The sequence below is a fragment of the Vanellus vanellus genome, assembly GCF_965231255.1.
Source record: "Vanellus vanellus genome assembly, chromosome: 25".
Classification (NCBI taxonomy): domain Eukaryota; kingdom Metazoa; phylum Chordata; class Aves; order Charadriiformes; family Charadriidae; genus Vanellus; species Vanellus vanellus.
This window is the reverse complement of record NC_138930.1, coordinates 972,328-995,755: the sequence shown is the minus strand read 5'-3', so window position 1 is coordinate 995,755 and position 23,428 is coordinate 972,328. Positions and strand designations below refer to the sequence as shown.

Sequence of the window (23,428 nt, the reverse complement as noted above, 5' to 3'; positions counted from 1 at the left end):
AAAAAACCACCACCTTTTTGGATGCGCCGCGCACAGTGGGTACCTGCGGCATGAGGGACGCGGCCACCGCCCTCACCCCACATCCCGCAGCAGCGCCCGGGGACCGCGGCCCCCTCCCCACCTCCGCAGCGCATCCCCGCATCCCGCCCGGGGGGGGGGGGGGGCGATGGAGCTGCCGCCGTCCCAGCACTCGCGGCTGCAGAAAGCTCAGCTGCCGAAATAATCCCGTCGCGGTTGGATTTTGTGCGGGGCGCGAGGTCCAGGGGCTTTTTTTTTTTTTTTCTCCTCAGCGGAAACAGGATTGGAAAAAGGAAGAATTGGGGGATTTTTCGAGTTCTCTGCAGGGTCAGGCTCGGCTGATTTTATTTCACTGCAAATATAAGTAGGGCTTTTTGAAAATAAAATAAAAAAAATAATCAAGCCGGTCTAAATAAAAACCCACTAGAAGCCACAGTAAGAAATCCTGCTGGAGGACGGGCAGAAATAGCCGCAGCCGGGCTGAGTGCTCAGAAATATTTGTATTTGCTGTCTAAACACTTTATCTGTTTCCTGGCACATGGGAGAGTTTCGCTCTCCGTGTAATGTTAAAGAAAAAAAATAATAATAAACCGATACAAATAATTTCTCCTCTTCTGCAGGGGGAAGAAAAAAAAAAAAAAAAAAAAAATCCTACAAAACTTGGTTGCAGACGCACCGGGGGAAACGGCGAATACCTCCACCGAAATGAGGCTGAACGCGGCGCGAACGACAGCGATGGGGGAGACGATTCGGACGCGGCGGGAGGAGGAACGGGGTGGGGGGGATCGAAGGGGTCTCTCCCACCTCCAGTCGCCACAAACCCCCTCTGCAATTTATTCGCCGTTTTTGCCAAAGCCGTCGGCCCCGGGGAACGGGGCCAGGGCAGGAGATTTACCTTCCGCACAAAAGAGCTGAAATCCAAAGTTTAATTCTTTGGGGGGATTTGAGGGCTGCGTGGGGAAGGAGCTTAAATCACAGCGCGTTCCTGTCGTCAAATAACAAAAAAGTACGGAGTGATGCTTTGGTTTGGTTTGGTTTGGTTTTTGGTTTGTTTTTTTTTTTTAAACTCGGCGGATGCTGGAAACGCCGCGGCAGCGCGCGGTGGGAACGCCGGTGGTGTCCGCGCGGACGCCCTGCAGACTCCCCGCCGCATCCCGGGGGGGGGGACGGGGGACGAGGACACACCGGTGGCACCGGGTCCAGTGCCCGGCTGGCGGGACCGGCGCTGCCCCGGCGCGCGGCGTCCGCACCCACACGTGCGCCGCGGTGGCGAGAGAGAAATGGAAAACCCCACGAACGCCAGGCAAGGCCGGGGCGTGCGGCGGTGGTGGTGGGGGAAATGCCAAAAAAAGCAGAAAATTGGCAGGTGAGGAGGAGCTCGCGTGCCGACGGCGGCATCCCGCGGGATCCCCCCGCCACGGCGTCCCCCCTGGCACGGCCCCGCCGGGAGGCGGCGCGGCTGCGTGGCCGTCCCCTGCCCGGCAGTGGCACCGCGTGCCGCTCCTCTGCTCCAACGGCCGCGTCTGGGAAAGCAAAGATGGGATGAGGGGAAAAATTTAAAAAGGGGGGAGAAGAAAGAAATAAAGAAAGAAATAAGCAAGGGAGCCCAGGCAGTCTGAAGCCCCGTTCCCGCCCGTGTCCCTCTCCCGCCATTAATGACCCAAACGTCAAACGGACCCGAGCGCGGTGCGGAAAGGGGAGCGCGGGTCTCGCTGGCCCCAGCGCTGGTTGGCCTCACCGGAGGCCGCGCCACGGCGATAGCCGGTGCTTCGCGGCACTTAAACCCACCGCCGGGGATGGATACGGCACAGCGCCGCCGGCCCCCACCACCAGCACCAGCCTCACCGGGCGGGCGAGCCACAGGCACTGGGGTAGCCCCAGCATCCCCCCGACCCCCCCTGCCCCACCACCCCCATCCAGACTGGTCCCCACCATGGCACTGCACTGGGGAGACCCCCAGGCTCCCGCCCCCCCCCCCAGAGCCACCCTCTGCCCAGGGCCACCCCGAGTCCCGGCTGGTAGCCCGGGGGGGATGGCCAGGACAGGGGGTGACCCCGAAGCTCCCACCAGCGTCTCGTGTGCCTTTGCCCCTCCACGGGCTGCGAGGGGCTCTCCCCGCTCGCGGGGGGGGGGGGGGGGGGGGGGGGGATGGGGGGGTCAGACCCCTCACTGCTCCCGCGGGCGCTGGGAAGGGGAAGTCGTTCCCCCGTCCTCGTTATTATTCCAGGGAGTAAATTTTCCTCCTTTGTTTGACTTCCCGCTCCCCCCCCCCCCCCCCCCCCCAAACTCTCGTTGCTTTGACCGCCTCGTCCCCCTCTGAAGTTCGGGATCCTCCCACGCCCCCCAGCCCGGCGCGGGGGGACACAGCTCAGCTTCACTGGGAGCGGGGCGCGGGCGGGTGCTCTCCCCATCCCTTTGGAGAAGGATCCTTTTTCCACCCCCACCCCCCCCTTCCCGCCCCCTCCATCACGTCTGCGGCGGCGCCATCCGGCACACGGAGGTGCCACATGAGCCGCCGCAGCCTCGTGCCCGCGGTGCCACTCCGAGGGACACGCACGGCTCCGGGGGCAGAGCCGGGATCCGGCAAACAGAGACCAAACTCCGGTTCCTCACCGCGGGGGGGGTCAGGACCCTCTGCCCGCACTGCCCGGCTCCCTCCGGCCAAAGCCCCCGAGCGCCGGTGGGGGTGAGGGCTCCCGGCACGCTCTCCCCGAGGGACGGGACACGGTCAGGAGGAGACCGGCGAAGCAGAGCAGGATTTGTGCCGCCACGGCCGCACACGGGGGAGGGATGAGCTCAGAGGAACCCTGATTTTGGCACCTATCGCCAAAAGGAGAGATGTGCCCTAAAGGTCACGGCACCTCCCAGCAGACGGGGCTGGTGGCACAGCGTCACACCGGAGGGGACGTTGGGACCGCGTTCCCGGGCTCTGTGACCGGCACCAGCACGGTCCCGTGCCGGAGCCGCCTCGGCAAAGCCCGCGGGGTTTTCACCTCTCCCCGGCAGTCACCGAGTTCAGGGCTCGATACGGGACTTTTCGGCAAAGCCCTGCGGTCCCCGGCCACCCTTCGGTGTCAGCCATGGAAGCCACCGCCGCACTCGGCCGCGGGGCCCCAATTTCCCACCGTTGGTGCCGCAGAGCCAAACCCAACCGCCGGCCCCGGGAGGGTCCGGGGAGGCCACCGTCGCCCGCTGCCCGCACCCTGCCGGGCGGCCTGCCCACCCCGCAGCCAACGCTCGGCTGGGCTGTGGCGTAAGGAGCCTCATTAAGAGGTAATTAGCTGCCGAACAATGGGAAGCTATTTAGCAGCCGGGCCACAGCGGCATCAACACGCGGAGGGGGAGAGGAGGGAGGAGAAATAAATAAATAACAACACGCGGAGGGCCCAGGAACAAGCTGGGACTGTGCGGGGTGGCAGGGCACGGCGTGGCACAACCCAACCGGCATCGCTGCCGGCTGCCCCGCGCTCAGCCTCGTCCCTTCCCGGCTTTCCCGCCGGGGCTAAACCCACCCCGGCACATTGCGCCGGCCGGCCGAGCTCAAACGGCCCCGCGGGCGCTGCCGCCCCGATGCGGCTCCCACGCAGCCCGGCGGCGCGGTGGGGACGGCGATGGGCACCCCAGGCCCGCGGGCGACGGGTTTGTCGGGCAGCCAGCGGAGAGTCGGCACCCACACTGACACCCCCTCCGCGCCAGGGGAACACGAGCCCCGTTTCGGGGGTGCCCCTGGCCTGAGACCCCTCCTGAACTCACGTGGCAAAGACCAAAGCGGTGGCAGCGGCTGCCGGCTCACGCCGGCGCTTTTCGGGCTCCGGAACCATTCGACGCCACGGCGGTGGCTCAGACCGCGGCAGTGCCGGCGCTGCTGGAAGCGCCGCTTACCCCCGCGCTCACGGAGGCAAAAGCGGGGGGGGCTTTGCTTTGGTGACGGTGCTCCAGGGCAACGGCCGCACTTTGGGCTGGCGATGGGTCACGGCGGAGGGGGGGAAACATTTAAACTCCTCTCAGGGGCTGAAGGTGACAACGCCAACATCTGCTTCCCCTCCCGGAATCCCATTAAACCCAACGCAGCGGGGCGAGATCTCTGCCCCGACCGGGGAAAAACATGGAGGGTGGAAACGAAGCCTCTGCGGTGGTGATTAATGTCTGACACAAAAGAACCGAAATTCTCCCCATCGGGAACGCGGCGCTATTTAAAGAACAATCGCTGCAATTTTACAGACAACCCGACGGGATGAACCATGTCCAACGCCGGCAGGTACGGACGCAGGCAGCCGCAGCACCGGCACGTGGGCTGTCGGTGCGTACGCAGACAGACGGACGGACAGCGGGGCGAGACCGGACCCGGGTGCCCAAATCTCTGTACAGAGACACGTAAAAACCACTCTATTTCTATCCCTCAGCCCACAGGTGGAGATTACATGTGTCTATACCGCAGGGACGGTCGCGGGCATGGGCCCTCCCGCCCGCGGGGGTACGCCGGGGGTGCGGGTGTGTTGGGCACTGGTACTACGTGTGTGTGTGTGTAAAGTGTATATAAGTGCATATATAGAAATACGGGAGAGTACTTTTAAAGCTTTCCAGGGGTAACGGAAAGCATCTCCCTCCCCATCACCCTCCGCACCGCTCTCACTCCCACCGTCCCCGCGCCGCGCCGTGCCGGGGAGCGGCTGACCCTCCGGCAGCGCCGCGCACCCCCGGCCCGTCCCCGCATTAGGATGCGGCGCATGGCCGGCGTTTGGATACCAAATGTGCGACCAGCGAGGAATGTAATTGCCGTCCCTGGAAAGGGCCGGGCAGGGAGAGAAAAATCCTGTCAGGGACGCCGGCCCTGTTTGTATCTGCTCTCCATTAACCGCGCTCGCCGCAGACCCGGGCTGGCGGAGAATAGCTAACACGGCTTAACCGGCTGGAAAAGAGGGGTGGGAAGGGCCGCAAATGATCTCGGCACAAAGGGAAAAGGGAAGAGACGAAAACTGAGAGAGCAGCAATTGCGCAGGATGGCGGGACGCGGCCGAGCACCGGCGTCCCCAACCACGCCGGCACCGCTGCCGGCACCCGCTGTGGCCGGTGACACGGGAACCACCCATGTGCCAGAGTTAAAATTCACATTAAAATCGCCGGGTGGGGGGAAGGGGGTGTGTTTCTCGCGGAGACGGGTGCAGGCGCCGGTGCGGTGCCAGCGGGGAGGGCGGCACGCGGGGCTGGGAGCCGACCCCCAACGCGCCGGCGCAGCCAGCCCCCAACGGAGCCGGGACACGGAGGTTTTGGGAACCATCCCCATGGCAGAGCCGGCACCAAAGCTGCCCCGGTGTGGGTGGGCACATCCAGCGCCGGGCGCGCTCCCCCCGTGCCGAGCGCTCCCGCTCAGCCACCCCCTCTCCGGCACCAAACTCCCCTGGAAAAAAACAAACAAACAAACAAAAAAACCCACCCAACCGCGTGTCGCCTTCGCGCCCTCGAAGGAGAGGCGGCACACGGGGGCTGCCGCCCTGCCGGCCACAGCCCCTCGTGACCCACAGGCGGGCAAGTTCGCTCCAGCCCCGGCCGGTGGGGGCTTCGCCGCAGCGCTCCTCGCCCGGAGCTCTCCCACAAAGCGCCGGTGGCACCGGGGGCCGCGGCGCTGCGAGACGGGAACACGGGCGAATAAGGGGCACAAAAGCCGAGGGGTTGGGGAGCGCGGCCCAGACCCCCACCAGGACAGGCGCCCTTCACCCCAACTCCACCGTTGCCGTGGCACGGACCCCTCACCCGCTCCCGAGGGGGGAGGGCGCACAAAAGGAGCCCCCCGAAAGTCCTGCTCTGCCGTCACCGTGTCCCTGAGCATCACCCGGCTCCCGCCAGCCATAGTAAATCACACACACACACACACTGGAAACCATTTCTCCGGCTTCCCGATGCCGGGACCGGGGAGTGCAGAGGAGCAGAACAGAAATCCCAGCTGTGCTCGCAAACCGAAAAAAAAAGAAAGAAAAAAAAAAAAAAAAAAAACCCAAAATATCAGAAAATAAGCCTTCCAAGGCAGAGAAATGACTTCACAGTCAAATATAGGCCACGGGTAAAATCGGGACCATTTACAGCATTTGTATCTGTACTGTAAACAGAGAGAGGAAAATCCCCGACACTTTGCCCCTTTCCCCCCCGGTACCGCAGCACCGCGGGGCAGCGGACGCGGGAATTGCGCGTGGCTGCAGGAACGCCGCCAGCCTGGATCGACTCTAACCTGCCCGTTGCAGAGCCGCAGGTACGGCGGGGAAGGAACACCCATCCGAAGCCCTCCCTCCGCCCTCCTCGGCCTTCGAGAGGTTTCCAGCGCGGCCGCGGGTCGGGGGGTGTCGGGATCGGGGACCCGCCGAGGACAGGGCGCTCCGTCCCGCGGATCGTTTCCCCCCCGTGGTGCGGAGGTCTCCCACACCCCCCAATTTTTCGCCCGAGACGTTCAGCCTAAATCCCACCGCAGAGCGAGGGGGGCCGAAGCGGAGACCCCGACGCGCCCGGGCGGTGCCGTCCCACCGGCGGGTGCTGCGGGACGCCCACCTCGACCCGCTGCGCCTCTCGCCGCCTCCCGGGGCTGCAAACCCACCCCAAAATCCCTCCGGGCGAGCGGCTCCCGCGCCACCGGCCGGGAAACACCGATCCACCGCGCGGCCCCCAAAGACCCCACGGAGGAAGAGCTCTGTCCCGGCCGGACCCGGCGAGAGCCCTGCGGAGCTCCTGTCCCCCGCGGTGCCGGGGACATCGCCCGTGCTGCTGCCCGGGCACGGCCACCGCACCCCACCGCCGGGGAGGGGACACAGCCTCGGCGCGTCCGGACGCGCTGTAGAGCAAAAATCCACAGTTGTACGCGGGGACGGAAACGGCGCAGTGTTATACACAGATACGGTCTTCCTCCTCCGGCTATTTCCAGGACAAGCCAGGAGTCACATCCAGCACAGCCCGTGCCACCTTTCCCTAACGCACGCTTACAAAATCATTTTAAAAAAAAAAAAAAAAAAAAAAAGAAAAAAAAAAAAGGCAACCTGTAAATCCACAGCGAGCGGCTAAACATCGCCACAGAACCGGCAAATTGCAGCATCCCGTGGTACCACTTATTTTTAATTTAGACCCAATTATGAAATATAGAATTATTCTAATCTGGGCAAATCATATTGACCACGAGATTTATTACTGTCTTTTACAAAATATAGATTGTAACATAAACCTGAAGAAAAATATTTGTCGCCAGATCAGGTATGTGGGTTCAAACAAGCACCGGGCATTTTAAGCTTTTTTTTTTTCTCCTTTTTTTTTTTTTTTTCCCCCCTTTTAAATCCCTCTTGACTTCCCCCTTATTAAATGAGATGGTAGAGGAAAAAAAAGAAGGAAAACAAGACACCAGTAAAAGCATATATACGTTGTTCTTAATTTTTAAGGACGAGATAGTCTTCTAGTAACTCCAGAGACAGACAAAATAAAACCACCGCTGGGTTCAAAAAGGAAAATAAGCAGAAAACTCAATGGCAATTTCTATATTTGCAACACGTAATAAATTGCCTCGAATTCCCCGAGTTGAAGGAGCAGGCGGGGAGCGCACGGCGCATCGGCGACTGCGACACGGGGCGCTCCCACATTGGGGAAATGTGGGTCACATCCCGGCGCTGCGGACGTGCCTGCTAAAACCCACCAGCCATTGTCTGCTCTTCCCTCCCATCCCTTCCCACCTCCTTTGCCCTATTTTATTCGCCCCCTCCTCGAAAATATTTTCCCTGCCAATGTCAAATTTAGGGGGGGGAAAAAAAATAAATATATATATATATGTAAGAATGAACCACCACCTATTTTCGAGGATAAATTCCCCACTGCCTTCGCTGCGGCGCCATCCCGGCGCGTACGAGGGGGCGATGGGGACGCGGGCGGCTCGCGGGGCCGAGCCGAAGCCACCACCGGCGCCAGGTCCCGCGCCATCTCCCGGGACGTCCGTCACCCAAAGACCAAGGGGCCACCGCTGGCGATCGGCACCGCCGTAGGGACCTTTGGGTGCTCCGACTCAGCCGCGGCCCCGACCGCTCGGCGATGCCGCCCTCGTCTCCAGCGGCCGGGATGGCGGAGTTTGACCGGGGGGGGCCCTCGCACGTGTTTGGCATTGGGAGAACAAAAGAAAAGAGCCCAAAGTGTGGGAGCTGAGGAGGACCAGGAACTGTAACCAAAAACTTTGCAATGGGCAAAAAAAAAAAAACCCCAACCCAAACCCCCAAAGCCTGCCTCTTACAATCCCCGCAAAAATGCGAGGGAGATAATAAAATCCATATGCACGGCAGGCGGCCCGCGGCGAAGGCACCGCCGCGCACAAAGGGACGGGTTCGCCCCAGTGTCCCCGTTTCGGGGCGGTGCGAGGGGCACGAGGCTGGGGGTGATGGCACCCGGCCGGTCGCCCCCAGGGGACACGCGGTGGCCGGCCGGTGACGTTCGTGAGGGTCTGCGGCCCCGTGTGCGCCCCACCAGCTCTGGGTGCCGGCGGCCACCGACCGAAACGCAGCCGGCAACTTGGATAAACTGTGCTGGTGGCACTGGGATGCAGCCAGGAGAGGAGAAGGTGCCACCGAGGGTCCCCTCCCAGCGGGGCAGCGCCGGTGGAACCGCCATGCCGGTGGCCGCAGCTCCTGCCCGCTCTGCCGCGGCCACGGCCACGGCCCAGCCCGGCCGGGGGACACGGGCCAGGCCACGCTCGCCCTGCGGGGACCCGCGGGGACACACACCCCCGTTTTCCCCACGGAACGGAGCGGCGGGCGCAGCGGTACCCGCCGCAGGAGTGACCCGAGCATCGCCGCGCCACCCACCGCTTGGCACAGCGGGGGACACCGCCGGGGACGGCTTAACTTTGATTAACCGGGGAAACCCGCGGGTTTGGCGGTGGGGGCTTTTCAGTTTGGGTTTTTTTTTTTTTTGTTTTGTTTTTTGTCTTTTACAGGAGTCCCCACAAACGGCCCCGTCGGGTTTGTATCTGAGGGGGAGAGGGGAGTGGGGGGCCCGGGGGGGCCCAACCACCTGAGCCGGGAGCAGACTCCACCCGCGCCGCGAACTCACCAAACAGTTTTTGGTTCCTCAAAATTACGAACAAAGAAATACAATAGAAACAAAACTCTCAACGAGGGGGGGGGGGAGGGGGGGGGAAATATGGATTCTTGGGGAGGAAAAAAAAAAATATTGAAAATTTCAATTGAAAGACAGAAGAGGGAAACCGCCCGCCCCCTCTTCCCCCCCCCCGGCAGCGGCGGCTCTCCGAGACGGCGGTAACCGCGGAGCAGCGGCCCCCCCGCCCCCCCCGGCCCCGTTTGCCGCTTCACCCCCGAATCGCCATTTCAACCCCTCCGGTGCCGCCGCCGCCCGCACCGACCGCCCTTTGTCCTGTCCCGGGGTCTGCGCAGGACCTTCGCGGAGCCGCCCCCGGGAGAGGCACCGGCACCGGGGGGGCACCGGGACCGGCGGGAGGAGGAACTTGAACTTCCCCGAAGTTGGGCGCGGAGGAGCCCCGCTCCCCCCCCCCCCCCCGCCGCCGCCCGGGGACCGCGACCCGCCCGCCGGGAACGCTCCCGGGGCTGTCCCCCCCCCGCCCCGGGAGAACTTCGGGGCAGCCGGTGGGGTGGGGGGGGGCGGAGGGGCACCGCGGGGGACCCGCACCGAACCCCCGGGGCCGCTCTGACCGTTCACCGGAGCAAACCGGGGAGCGGAGCGGGGCCCGATCCGGCTGTCACCCACCGGGCGGGCGGCTGCGGGCTCACCGGGGGGGGGAGCCTGAAACTCGGGCGTCGCTGCAGCCCGGTCCCCCCCCGCCGCCCCCCGCCTCACCTGGGGTTGCTCCCGTTCCAGTAGACGGCGTACCGATCCGAGATAACTTTCCCGGTCTCGTCGGTCCAGACGCAGACACCGACGAGCGCGGCGAGCAGCGCGGCCGCCTCCCAGCGCACCATCGTCCCGGGCGGCGGCGGGGGCGGCTCCGGCCGCTTCAGGGGGCGGCGGGGCGGCGGCGGCGGCGGCGGCGGCCGGCGGAGCCCTGGGGCCGGCGGCGGCGGGCGGCGGCGGGCGGGCGGCCAGCCCTCACCATCGCCCGCGGCCCCGGGCGCCGTCAGCGGGGAAAGTTGGGGGCGGCCGCGGTGCGGCGGCGCCGGGGCAGCCGCATCCCGCGCCCGGGCGGCGGGGACCCACCGGTTCCCGCGGCGCCCCGGGGTCGCCCCGGCACCGGGAACCTTCCCCGCCGCCGCCGCTGCCGCCGAACTTCGGCCAAGTTCCTCCGGGCTCCGCCGCCGCCGCCGCCCGGTAAGCGAGCCCCCGCACCGAGCGGGAGGGGAGCGGGACGGTGCGGGCTCAGCGGCCCCCGGGGCCCCCCCCGCGCGGGTTCCGCCGCTCCGGGGACACCGGAGAGACAAAGGCCGGGCCGGGGAGGCCGCTGCTCCCTCAGTGCCGCCGCGCCATGCTGCGCCCGCCGCCCGCGCCCCCCGCCCGCCCCGCGCCGCTCCGCCCCGCCCCGCCCCGCGCGGCCCCGCCCCTCCGGCCCCGCCCCGCCCCGCCCCGCGCGGGGCCCGCGCCGCCGCCGCCGCCGCCTCTGACACATTGTTGCCACCGGCGGCCGCCGCCGCGCGCGCCCGGCCCGGTCCCAGGGCGGGGCCCCGCGCGCCGCCGCCGCCCCGCCTCTGCGGGGGGGGGGAGTGGGTACGGGGTGTGTGTGCAAACGGGGGGGTCGCACCGGGAGGGGGGGGGAGCAAACCGGGAGGGGGGGGGTGTCCTTCCGCAAACGGGGGGGGACATACCGGGAGGGTCCCTTTGGAAGGGGGTGGTCATACCGGAGGGGGATCCCTTTGCAAAGGGGGGGGTCATACCGGGAGAGCGGGGGTCCGTTTGGAAGGGGGGGGTCACACCGGGAGGGGGGTGTGTCCCTCTGCAAAGGGAGGGGCTATACCGGGAGAGGGGGGGTCCCTCTGGAGAGGGGGGGGGTCACACCGGGAGGGGACGGAGGGGGGGGAGGTTGTGCATTGGGGGGTGCAGCGCGGGGGGGGGGAGCTTTGGGGGTGCTTTACCGGGAGGGCGGGGGGGGAGGGGGCGTTGGGGTGCGCGGGGGGGTCGTGGGGTTGCTCTGGGGGGGTTACAGTGGGAAGGGGCAGCCCGGGGCTCACACCGGCGGGGACGGCACCGGTGCTGCCGCCGGGGCACGGCCAAGGGCAGGGCCGGAGCCACCAGACAGACAGAGAGACAGACGGAAGGACATGGGGTGGGAGGGCACAGCCCCCCTCCCCCCCCCCGCATGCATATACATTTTTTCACCTCCGACCCGGGGATAAAATTAAACAATAATTTGCATTAACGTATTGCTTGGCTTCGCCGTGCGCCGGGAAAACACCGGCATAACACGGCCCAGGCGGCACCGCCAGCCCCGGCACTCACCGGCCAGGGCCACCGCGTGCCACCGCCCTCGCCCCGCACGATGGGCACCGCGCTCTGCCGCAGCACCGGGGCGGCGGCGGGGCTGTGTCCGGCACCGGGGAGGACAGAGCTCCACCGCAGAGCACGGCCGTGGGGGAAATGCCGGTGGGATTTTCGGTTGTGGGTGAGCTGCCCGGCCGCCGCACTGGACGCCACGTCCCCAAGCGAGGATGTCACGTCCCCAAGCGAGGACGCACTTCTCGGTGAGGCTGGCGCTCGCGGGGGCAGGACCCACTCCGCTCCCTGACCCCCCTCCCCAAATTCATAAAACTTAATCCATGAGTCGCTGTTGCTGCAGAGGGATGAGCAGACGCGGGCGGACTCTGTGCTCTCCTCCCTGGGGACACTGCTGGTCCCCCCCGGGTGTTTTTAGGCCACCCAGGTGTCCCCGGAGCTCCTCGGAGCCGGTGGCAGCACCCTGAAGCTCCGTGGGTGCCTCTGGATGCGAATCCGCATCCAGTTGGGTTCGCAACAGTGACGCGGTGCCCGTGAAAATCCACGGGAGCGAGCAGCCCCGGCGCTTCCGCAAACCCCGCTCGCTGCCCGCCGCGGCGCTTCGGCATACGAATGTCCTTCTAAATCCCTCTCCACTGAATGCGCTTTTAATTCCGAGTTCGCCAGCGGTAACGGGCAGAGGGAGGTGTTCCGATGCGGAACACCTCCAGTGCTGCACCAGGACAGGTGGGGTATAAATAAAATACGGATCACCATCATTGATTATTAACCAAATCAGTTTTGGAAAACTCAATGAACTGTGGGGCTCTGCATCCCCCCCATAACACCCCCCCAAAAGCAAAATAAATAAAATAAAGGCCGAATTATTTCTGAATAACGCTGCCGGAGTGTCCCCCCGCGCAGGCAGCTCCTCATCCCCCGCCATGAGTGCCCCGAGAGGTGCCCCGAGGAGCTGTGGCTGCCCCATCCCTGGAGGGGTTCAAGGCCGGGTTGGACGGGGCTGGGAGCGACCTGGGCTGGGGGGAGGGGGCCCTGCCCGGGGCAGGGGGGGGGCACTGGGTGGGCTTCAAGGTCCCTTCCAACCCAAACCAGTCTGTGATTCTGTGCTGGACCACCAACGGGAAAACCTCACAGAACAACTGCTCCCGGAGCTTCAGCTGCCCATGAAAACCGCAGGTGAACATCCCGAAGGGGTAACCCCGGATAAGGTCCCCGAAGGGGGAACCCCGGATAAGGTCCCTAATAATGCTGCGTGAGATGCTCCTTGGCCCCCCAGCTCTCCGGCCACCAGTGGAGGTGTGACACTGGAGTCAGGCAAAGGGACAGTTCTCCCCGGGGTACCGGAGCAGTGCCCATGGCCCAGTGGGAGCGGGACCACCAGTGGAGGCAAAGCACGCGTCCTCCACTGCCAAACCAGTACGGGAGCTGCTGGGGAACCGGTTCCCGCTCCCTAACACGGCACAGCGGGACAGCGGCTGCGGGCAGGGCACTCGCAACCGCCAATTAAGATCAAAAAAATTTCAAACATGATTGAGAAAGCCAAAAGCGGGAAGGCGCACAGCCCCAGCGCTCCCGGACAGCCACCCCGCTCCGCGCCGGGCGTCCCACAAACGAGAACATCAGGAGGAAACCAGCGGCCGAGGCCTGGAGGGTCCACGGGGGCTCAGGGGGGAACGGGAGTCCTGGCCCAGCTCGAGCTGTGGCATTGAAGAACTGAGCCGGATTTCCACCACCTCCCGCCTCGACCGCTCCGGGGTCCGGCCGAGTGACCGGCGGTGACATTTTCCCCCCAGAAACGCCAGGTGAGCTCAGGGCTGGGCTCTCCCAGGCTCCGGTTTTTGCCTATTCCACCTATTCCCAGTCGAGGCATCTCTCTCTGTAATTTCACCCAAATTTGTTTAGCTATTTCCAAGAACAAGGCTCGGGTAAAAGACTTTTTTTTTTTTTTCTTTAAAATTGTGTTAAAATATTCCAGTGACCTTTTCTGTCGAACACGCGAGTGCCCGGTGCGCGGGAGAAGGGGCTCGGAGCTCAGCACCGAGGGGCGGCAGCTCCCGGCCGGCTGCCGTCCCGCGCTCCAGCCGGGACCCCCAACCGAGCCGGGGCTCGGGGGCTCAGCGGGGCACCGGGGGGTGTCCCACGGGCTGCGTCCCCGCCAGCTGGCCGGAGCCGGGGGCAGCCGGTGTCCCCGGCATCACCGCCACCAGCGCTCGAGCAATGCAACAGCCGAGGGATCAGGACCTTGGGTCAGGATCGGGCCCTTGTGGAGGGCAACACCTTGGAGTAATAATTACCAAATTAATCAAGCTTCACCGCGCCCTTGAGGCCAATCCATTCCGGAGTTATTTTGTGGCTCGAGAAAGGGAAACAATAAAAAGCCCATCGTGCCGCCTATCGATTCCGGTGGGCCGCGGTTGGGGGTGCCGGTTCCCACCCGGGCTGGTGAATCCACAGCGGTTCGGCAAAGCACGGCTGTGCCGAGAGGCCATGGTGGCCACCAGGCAGCACCAGTGAGTCCCACGGCTTCTACCGGTGCTCCGCATGGCTCTTCTCTGCCCGTGCAAGTGACGTGCAGGAAGCTGCCGGTGCATCCCAGTACATCCCAGCTCAGCCCAGTGCATCCCAGTACATCCCAGCTCAGCCCAGCGCATTCCAGCTCATGCTCCACCAGAGCCGTGGGAGGTCATGGATCAAATTCACTGGAAAATGGGGTGAGCCCAAGGGAAGAGCCCGGTTAACCCCCACCGTGTGGCTCCCCGGGGGCTCTCTCCTTCCCAACCCGCTCCCGGTTGAGTTTCGACACGCCGCAGCCCGGCACAGAGCCCGGCACCAGTTTTGCATGTAACGACTTTTTCTTCCCCCCCTTCTCGGTAATTGGAAGGAAAACATTTTCTATGGTTTTTCGTGCCTTCTTTCGAAGAGCACCGGGTTGTTTTTCTTACCAAACAAAAACAACTATTTGCCTTAATTATTGCAAATCCTCACGTTTCCAGCCCCTGGCTACTCTGGGCGGGGGGAGGTGGATTGCAGGGAGGTATAATTTACACCCGTCTCCTTTAGCTTTAATTGCATCAGCCTAGAAATTATGGAAAATATTTGCTACCGAAAGAAAAAAACTTCCCACTTAAGAGGTGAAGAGTCGCAGCAGAAACGCCGGGGAAGAGCCGGCGCGGAGGAGCCCGCCGCCCCCTTCCGAGGGATGGTTATAATTTAGCTGCAACAGGAAAAAAAGGGGCCCAGGAGGGTCCCTCGGAGCTCTCCCAGCCCGAGCACAAGCCCCGGCGCAGGCGCGGGGGATCCCGGCCGGCAGCGGGGTCCATCTGCGCGGCATGGCGGCGGCGGCAGCAGGGTCGTGCCGATGCCCCGGCAGCCCTCGGCGTCCACCAGCACCGGCCCCCCAAATGCGGGAGGGGTGGGCGGGGGGGTGGTGTTTAGCGGGTTTGCCATTTAAGTAAAGACACATGTGAGAAATTAAGGGCTAATTTACAGCTGGTCCCGGGCAGCCACCGGCCGGGGAGGGCGGAGAGGAGACAAATCCATTAACTGACCCAAATGTCGGAAACCCCAAAGTAACGAAGAGCCGCGAGTGCGTTACTGCCGCCTCATTAGCGGCCGCTGTCAGCTCGGGCCTTTCTGCCCCCCCGAGCCGCGCCGGCGCAGATGGCAGAGCTCCTGACCGCGGGCAGCTCTGCCCGGGAGGGTCGGGCTGGCACCGGGCCGGCGAGGGCCACGAGCCGCTGTGGCGAGCTGCCGGCGGCGGCTCCTCCGTCTCCCGGGGCAGCTGGAGCCAAGAGCGCCGCACTGCCCGGCTGGGTGAGAGCCCCTCGGGGGCCGGAGGCGCTCGTACGAGGAGGCTGAACCCCGCTGCTCCTTCGCCTCCATCCGTGGGGCTGCCCGCAGCGGGGCGGCCTCACACAAGCCCCCCAAAAACCGTCCCGACGGGCGGTGAGAGCCGCACCGGGGCTGTTCACGAGCAGCTGACAGTGGCCGTGCCCGGGGCAGCGGTCACTTGGGGTCGGGCTGTCCCGGGACGATGGCTCCGGGCACGCGGCCGCCCCGCGGGGCAGGAACGGGGGGAGCAGCAGGGACCAGAGGTGTCTGTCCCTCGGGGCAGCCGCCTCTGGGACAAACCTCACCCCCGGTGGGGCAGATGGGGGGAATTGGGGCAGTGGGTGAGGACCGGGGGACGGTGGAGCCCTCACTCCTCCCGGAGCCCAGGGGGTTGGCGGAGCTGCCGGAGGAGCCGAGCTGAGCTTACCGAGACACCCAAAGCGGCTAAACGCGGGAAAGGCAGCGGCTCCTCGTGGAAAGCCTCCGGCTCCCCACGTGCCCACGCAACGAAACCTCCGCCTGGACGCCCTCGCTGCAGCCCCAACGCCTCCGTCTCGGCAAACAAACCTGTCTGGGGCTGCGCCAGCACAGACCCCAGCGCCCAACAGCCACCGCAGCCTGCCAAGGGCTTGGCAGGGGATGGACAGACAGCCGGCCATCCCCTCCGGCAGGCAAACAGCAGGCAGACAGACGGACGACCCCGCGGCACGCTGCGAAGCGAGGAACAGCTTGTCCGGATCATATCCGCAGGCGTAATGACTGCGCCCCGTTAGCAAGCAATACGCTCCGTCCTCGGGAAGAGCTGCACCTCGCAGCTGCCGCTCTGCCGCCGCCAAGTCGGGGAGGGCCACAGCACGGGCACGTACGGCGATAACACCGCTGGCTCCGGCACCGACTGCCACTGCCACGTGGCCCTGTGAGCACCACAGTGCAGTGGGACACGCGCTCCAGCCCGGTGCCCCCAGCCCAGGGCAGCACCGAAGCCATTGGTTGCACTGGCAGAGGTTTATTGCAGCCCAAGAATTATTTTCCCATTATAATAATTATTTTCTAACCCCCGATGGCAGTTGGACCCGCGTGGGACGGCCATGGCAAGAGGGCGGCCGCACCACCCAGTAGCAGTGGGGTGGCCATGGGGTGGCCGTGGGTCCCCCGAGACCCCTCACCAGGTGCTGCCCCTCTGCGCAGTGCGATGGAGACGATGGAGATGGAGACGATGGAGACGGAGATGGAGACGGAGATGGAGCCGGAGCCCACCGCCCCCGGCGGACCCGCGGCGCAGCGGGGACGCGCACCGGCTGCGCGGTCCCGGGGTGAAACCCCAACGGCCGTTAATTCCCAACGCGGGGGGGTTTCACCCGAAGCCGAGGCCCGGCGGAGCGGAGCGGCCCCGCATGGCTTAGCCAACACCCCCCCCTAGTGCCGGTGCCCCTCCGCGGGTCGGGGCCGCCTCCCGCCGCCGCCACCGGGGGCTCAGCGCACCGGGAACGAGCGGCGGCTCCGCACTGCCCCGACCCCTCCCGCGGCCGTCGGGTGGTGTGGGGGAAACGAGCAAAGACCCACAGCTCTGCAGCCCCGCAGCCCCCAGCCCCATAGCTCTGCAGCCCCCCAGCTCCCAAGCCCCAAGACCTACAGCTCCCAGCTTCATAGCCCCACAGCCCCATAGTTGCCAACCCCACAGCCCCCAGCCCCACAGCTCCCAGCCCCCAGCCCCATACTTCCCATCCCCACAGCTCCCATCCCCAAAGCCCCCAGTCCCCAGCCCCATAGCTCCACACCCGGCTGGGACGCAGCAGCTCAGCTAAAGCGCTGGGGGTTGTGCAGGGGGTCTGCAGCCCCTCGCCCCCTCCCCGCCAGGGACAGGCAGTGGGGGGCCGGGACCATCCGTTCCCGTGAGCCCTTCCCACAAGTGTCCCGTTAACGGTTGTCGTGAGGACCCGGCGCAGTGCCACGGACAGGCAGCCCGGGCGCACCATCCCTGTCCCAGCATCGCCGTGGTCCCCGCAGCAGGTCCCAAACCCCCTCCCCAGTACCGGGCACACCATGCAGCCCCCGCTGCCACCCCGGCGAGCAGAGCCACCCCACGGGCGCCCGACTGCGCTTCAGGAGCTTTTGAATATGGAAAGCGCAGGGGAAAAGCGTTTTCTGTTTGGCCTGAACCCACCCAAGTGGAATGGGAAGGGGGGGGGGGGGGCAGCCCAAAGAGTTAATCCACTTTGAATTGCAGCGTGGCTCCAGCCGGCGCGCAGAGGCGTCGGGGCTGACAGCTTGACAGAGACGGATTGGCAGCTCCCGAGGTGAAACAGCCCGGCCCGAGCCACGGAGCCGTATTAAAGCCCGTCTTGAAGGGGGCAGGCTTCGCTCTGTCGTTTTCCACAGAGGAGAAATAAAATAAATAAAGGTGAGAGGGGAGGCAGAGCGGGGAGCTGGAACGGGCCCTGGTGGAGGGCCACGGCTCCTGGGGTCCCCCCCTGCCACAGGGACCCCCCGGGTGACTCCCCAAACACGGGCTGGGAAAAGCGGCTGCTCCCTCCCCAAACCTGCCCCGGGGTTTGCGGGGTTTGCCCGGACCATGGGACAACCTGTGCATCATCCCCACGCTCCCGTCCGCGGGCTGAGCTGCCCCCGAGGGCGGTGTGAGGCCGAAGTTTCCCCCAGCGCCCGGCAGCACTCGGTGCGGCATCTTTACACCCTCGACGGGACCCCCGAGGAGCTGCTGGAACGCTGATAAATAACAAACCAGAGCACAACGGGAACGGGCGGCGCAGAGCGATGCCCCGCGCGGGGCTGCACACCCGCTCCTGTGGGCGACGCGGGCGACCACAGCTCCAGAAGGGCGTTAAAACCCTTCGTGGGGCAGAAAAGGCGTTTTCCAGGCAGGAAAGAGCCAGGGAAGCGAGGCCAGGTCTGCCCTCCCCGGGCCGCCCGCCTGTCAGCAGGCAGGAATCACTGATCTACGACGGATGTCTCCGAGGGATGATAGGGCAGCGACCCTAATATTTTCTGCAGCGAGCGCTCCTGTACGCTACCTTTGTGCTGGAATGATCGGAATTCATTACAGAGCACCCCCCGCCGCGCGCTGGCTCCCAGGGGAGGAATCCGCCAGCTCTCTCCAAGCCTAAATGGGATTAGGTTATCTCCCGGCACTGAAACCGAGACATGCGCAAACCGGGGAAGGTCCCAGCGCATCCCGCTCCGCACCAGCGGGTTCTCACCGGAGGGTTTCCTCCTCACCGAGACACCATGGCACCTGCGGCGGCACTGCTGCTGGTCCCTCGGGATGGGGGACATGCCTTCCAGAGGAGGATCCACTCCAAAATGGATGCAGAGGAGAGATTTTGGGATGATGCCAGTCCTGGACGTGTTTAGTGTCACTGTGCATTTTGGGCAAACGTCCCCGCCGCTGTCTGGCAGTCACCGAATAACCCTCGCCCCGGTATCGCCCCGGTCAGAGAAGCGGGGTGCAGGCTCTGCCGCGGGAGTGCTCCTCACAGCGCCAGTCCCCCCGGCGAAGCCCCTCGGCGCTGCGCTCCCGGGCCGAGACCCCCATGCGCAGGGGGCTGCGAGGGCTCAGCCTGGCCGTCACCGGCGGGAGAGGTGGGGTGCCGCCGGGCAAACCTTGCTCTGCCGTGCCCAGCCGCAGCCCCTCTGCGACCAGTGCCGCTCTTCCCATTGCCAGCGATGTGCCCTGGTGGCCAAGAAGGCCAATGGCATCCTGGGGGGCATCAAGCAGAGTGTGGCCAGCAGGGCGAGGGAGGTCATCCTCCCCCTCTGCTCTGCTCTGCCCCGGGGAGGCCACATCTGGAGCACTGTGTCCCGTTCGGGGCTCCCCGGGTCAGGAAGGAGAGGGAACTGCTGGAGAGGGTCCCGCAAAGGGCTGCGGAGATGAGGAGGGGAGTGGAGCATCCTTCTGATGAGGACAGGCTGAGGGATGTGGGGCTTTAGTCTGGAGAAGAGAAGACCGAGGGGGGATCTTATCAACACTTATAAATCCTTAACAGGAGGGTGCCGGGGGGACGGGAACAGTCTTTGTTCAGTGGTGCCCAGTGACAGGACAGGAGGGAACGGGCACAAACGTGACTGTGGGAAGTCCCATCTCAACCTGAGGAGGGACTTCTCTCCCGTGCGGGCGGCAGAGCACTGGCACAGCTGCCCAGAGAGGGGGGGAGTCTCCCCCTCTGGAGCCATTCCAAACCCGCCTGGAGGTGTCCTGTGCCACTGCCGGAGGTGCCCCTGCTCTGGCGGGGGGTGGGATGGGGGAGCTCCAGAGGGCCCTTCCAGCCCCCACCACTCCGGGACGCTGTGACTCCCAGCTGATGCACCCCGGGCGGCTGCAGGTGTGGCGATCCCCACGCAGGGCTGTAACTGCTCAAAACCACTTAAAACTCCACGTAAGGTGTTTGCAAAACCACACGTGGACTGGAGGAAGGAGCATCCGCACTCTCCGGACACCCCCTGTCCCCCTACGGCAGGGCACGGCCGTCCCTCGCCGGGGACATCACCGCCACCTGAAGACCATCACCACCGCGTCCGTCCCAGCGCACCGCAGCCCCGCGGAGCCCGGAGGGGACCCACCCTCGGCGCAGGCAAAGCGGCTGCCTGGGTTTGGTTTAAGCACCACCGCGTTTGCAACCGTTTTCCCCTCTCCCCGCGGCTGCAGGGTTCCCTCTCCATCATGTCAAACAAATCCAGAGAAAAACATGTTTGACTGCATCAAAGTTCAAACCTCCACCTGTCTGTGTCCCCGAGCAGAGGCCCTTTAATGCTGCAAAGATGTAAACTCCCCCAGGTCTTCATTATGTCTTACAGGCCCGATATTATATCAGATTATGGAATCATTAAACAAAAAATTGTACTCCTCGCTGTCCGGAGGGGCCTCTAGTTACCTTGTCTAAATATAACAGCATCATTTTTAACCAAGGAGCTGGTACAGTCCCTTGGGCCTTCATTATATTTCATGGGCCTGGGCTGGAACGGCATCTCGCTCGCGCTGGAGGACTCATTCTGAGCTGGTGCCGAGGCCAGGCGAGCAGCCCCGGACCGCCTGGACCCCCCCGACCCCCTGGAACCGCGCCGGCCGGAGAGAAGGCTCCGGCGCTGGTACCGCTCCGAGAGGAGCCGGGCTGGGAGATGCGCGACGGGCTGCCGAGAGGGAACAAAAGACGAAGAAAAAGCAGATGAAGGGAGAAAAGCAACGGGGGGTGCGTGTGAAATCAGAGCTAGGTGGGCGCCCAATTATTTTAATTGCGTGTAGGTGCCGTTTAGGGCTCACTGATGCATCGCACATCATTGTTTACTGCTCCGAGCACAACCAATTATGTCGGAACATGGAGGGGCTGAGCGACGGCGAATAAACAAGCAGTCGTGCGGGGGGATCCGCCGTGCGCGGGTTTGCACCCGTCCGTCAGCGAGCAGCCGGGCACGGACCGGGCAGCTCTGCCCCGCGTCCCCCCCAGCTCCCGGCACGGGGTTTGGGGCAGGGGACATCCCCCGGCAGCGCACGGCAGCCGGCAGGAACGCGGCAGCCATGGGGGGGGGGGGGTAGAGCAAATAGATCTGTTTAGGAAAGGAGGGGAAGTAAATAAAGACATAAAGATGTAGTTTCTTGCGGGGTTTTGACACGAGTTGTCAGAGTCGGTGGTGCGTGTGCTCCTGTCTTTACCGTAAATAACTGTCAGCAATTAGAAAGCGTAGGTGTTACAGAGGGAGTCGGGCAGCCCCGGCGCATCCGTTGCAGGGCGGTGGGACGCGGGGCTGTCCCCCCCCCAGGGCTACAGCTGCCCCTGGACCACCACTTGCCCGGGGCCCAAACGGCCCTCGAGGCTCCATCTCCCCCAAGGGCTGCTCAAAGCCCCTGCAGGGACGTGCCACCTGCCGCTGCCGGCAGCGGGGACCGCGGCTACCGTGGCAGTGCCCAGGGGCCACCGCGGGCTGTGGAGCTACCTGGCAGAAAGCTGCACCCAGAGGCTGTACAGCAAACGCCCTTTTTTCGGGGAAGGTCACCATCCCCCATTGCTCATCACAGCCCGGTAACGGGACAATGACACCGGCACACGGCAGCCAGAGCCGGGTTGTTCTGCCGGCCGCGGGTAGGGACCCCCTCAAGCAGCACCTCGCTGCCGCGGGACTGGAGCCCCCAGAGCCAGATGGGGATGGGGATGGGATGGGGATGGGATGGGAATGGGATGGGAATGGGATGGGATGGGGATGGGGATGGGATGGGGACGGGATGGGGATGGGGATGGGATGGGATGGGATGGGATGGGATGGGATGGGATGGGATGGGATGGGGATGGGGGTGGGGGTGGGATGGGATGGGATGGGATGGGATGGGGATGGGGGTGGGATGGGATGGGATGGGATGGGATGGGATGGGATGGGGATGGCTCTCAAGAGGAGCCAGACACAAACTCTGCTGGGATCGGGTCCTTACCCGCCTTGGGTATCTTGGGGAAAACCAGCCACAAGGTAAGTATATACATACACAGAGGAACTCCCTGTGGAGAATTTACAGCTGAAACGGCGCTGACAGAAGGGTTTAGGGGGAACGCACCGATTGACGTCCCCATTTTACGGGGGGGAAGCCGAGGGGGCTGCAGCCCGTCCCTGCCGGCAGTCAGCGTCCTACAACACATCGCTGGCAGAGCGAGGGATGGCGCCCTGAGCCTCATCTCCCCCCACCTGCCCTCCCCGTCGGTCGCAGACATCTCCATCGCCTCCCTCCTCTTCCTCCCGCCTCGCCGGGCAATAATTGGCTCCGACTCCAAGCCCGCGCCTTCCCCGCCACCGCTCTCCCCTTCCCTCCTCCCGGTTTTGAACTCCCCTCTGCTAAGAAAAATGTAATAGCAGTTTAGCCTCTCAATCTGCGAGTTCTTTGACACCAATAACCTCTGTCTTTGTGCTCCCCGGCTCAGATAAAAACCTCTACCTTTCAGGTTAGCAGCAGCCTGCCGCCGAGCGCGCCGGCCGTGGGGGCCGTGTAGCCCGGCCTTGATACGCCTGACTTCAGAGGCTCGTTAGAGCGCAGCCCCAGGAGCTGGGTCCCGGGGGAGCGGGGCGCGGGGGAGCCCCGGCTCCCGTTCCTATGGCGACCGAGGATGCCGATGTTGCAGCCCGAGGCGGTACTTTTGGTACTTAGAGATCAAACAGGCAGGGCAAGCGGTGCCGGGGAGGAATACACCGAGTGCAGGAAATTTAATGACTTGAATTAACAACAGGAGAGCCGGCGACTCCCCTCGGCGCGGGTCAGGAGGAGGCACAAACTTTGCCTTGTTGGGTTGAAACTTCGAATCTCTCTTTTCCCCCCCATCCTTGCCCTCTCCCTCAGTTTAGGATCGGTTTGGGGAGGACGCATGGGCCAAGGAGAGGGAGCCGGGACCCCTGGCGTGGGCTGGAAGACACGTAGCCGATGGATGCTGGTGCCATCGTGCACAGCGGAGACCAAGACAGAGGTCTGGAAACGGCTGACAAAACCCAGGCGTCCGACCCCCCCCAGCACCCCCTCCCGGGGTCCACCGCAGAGCCACGGCCCGCGACTCGCTCCAGCGGCCCGGGGACCACCTCCTCCCATTGCCACCAGCCCGGCGGCCGCGGGACGGAGCCCAGGAGACGGCGAGCGAGGCACAGCGCTTCCCCGGAGCAGCGGCGATCCCGCCCCGGCTTGGGGGGACCCTCAGCATCCATCTGCCTCCACGAGAGTGAGGACCGGGTATGTGCAGAGAGAGAAAGGGAAAAGGTGGCTTCTCCCTGATTTTGCCTCTCCTCACAGCCTCTTTTCTCCTCTTTTTCCGCCACCCTCCTTTCCCTCGCATGCTCTTTCCGCTCTAGAGCGTTCTGTGCTTTACCGGGGCATTAAGAGGCAGCATCTCAAACTGTTTAGTGAAGCATTAAAGGGGCATGAAAACACTCTCGTTGCATCTGAGCGCTGAGCGCCCTGAAGCATCCTCAGGAAAAAAAAAAAAAAGGCAAAAAAAAAAGAAAAGCAACCTACTGATTCTGTAAAATAAGACATATTTCTGCGCACGGCGAGCCCGCTTGCAGCGCCAGACAACATCCCCACGGCAGCTACCGCCCACCCCTCCAGCCCCGTCTCCAGCCCGGCCATCAGGCGGTTCACGGCTCCTGAAGTCGATCCGTCCCCATTCCCGGACGGGTCACTCGGGAGCCTTTG

The 23,428-nt window shown here is 64.5% G+C and overlaps 1 protein-coding gene across 1 annotated transcript in view; it reads right to left on the bottom strand.

The window, feature by feature from the left end:
• EFNA2 (ephrin A2) overlaps positions 1–10,004 on the bottom strand; it is a 46,992-nt gene extending 36,988 nt beyond the window's left edge. The window contains exon 1 of the mRNA XM_082495447.1: positions 9,844–10,004. Within this exon, the coding sequence (XP_082351573.1) occupies positions 9,844–9,965 (122 nt within the window). The 5' untranslated portion in view covers positions 9,966–10,004. The remainder of the gene's footprint in view (positions 1–9,843) is intronic.
• Positions 10,005–23,428: the final 13,424 nt, after the last annotated feature.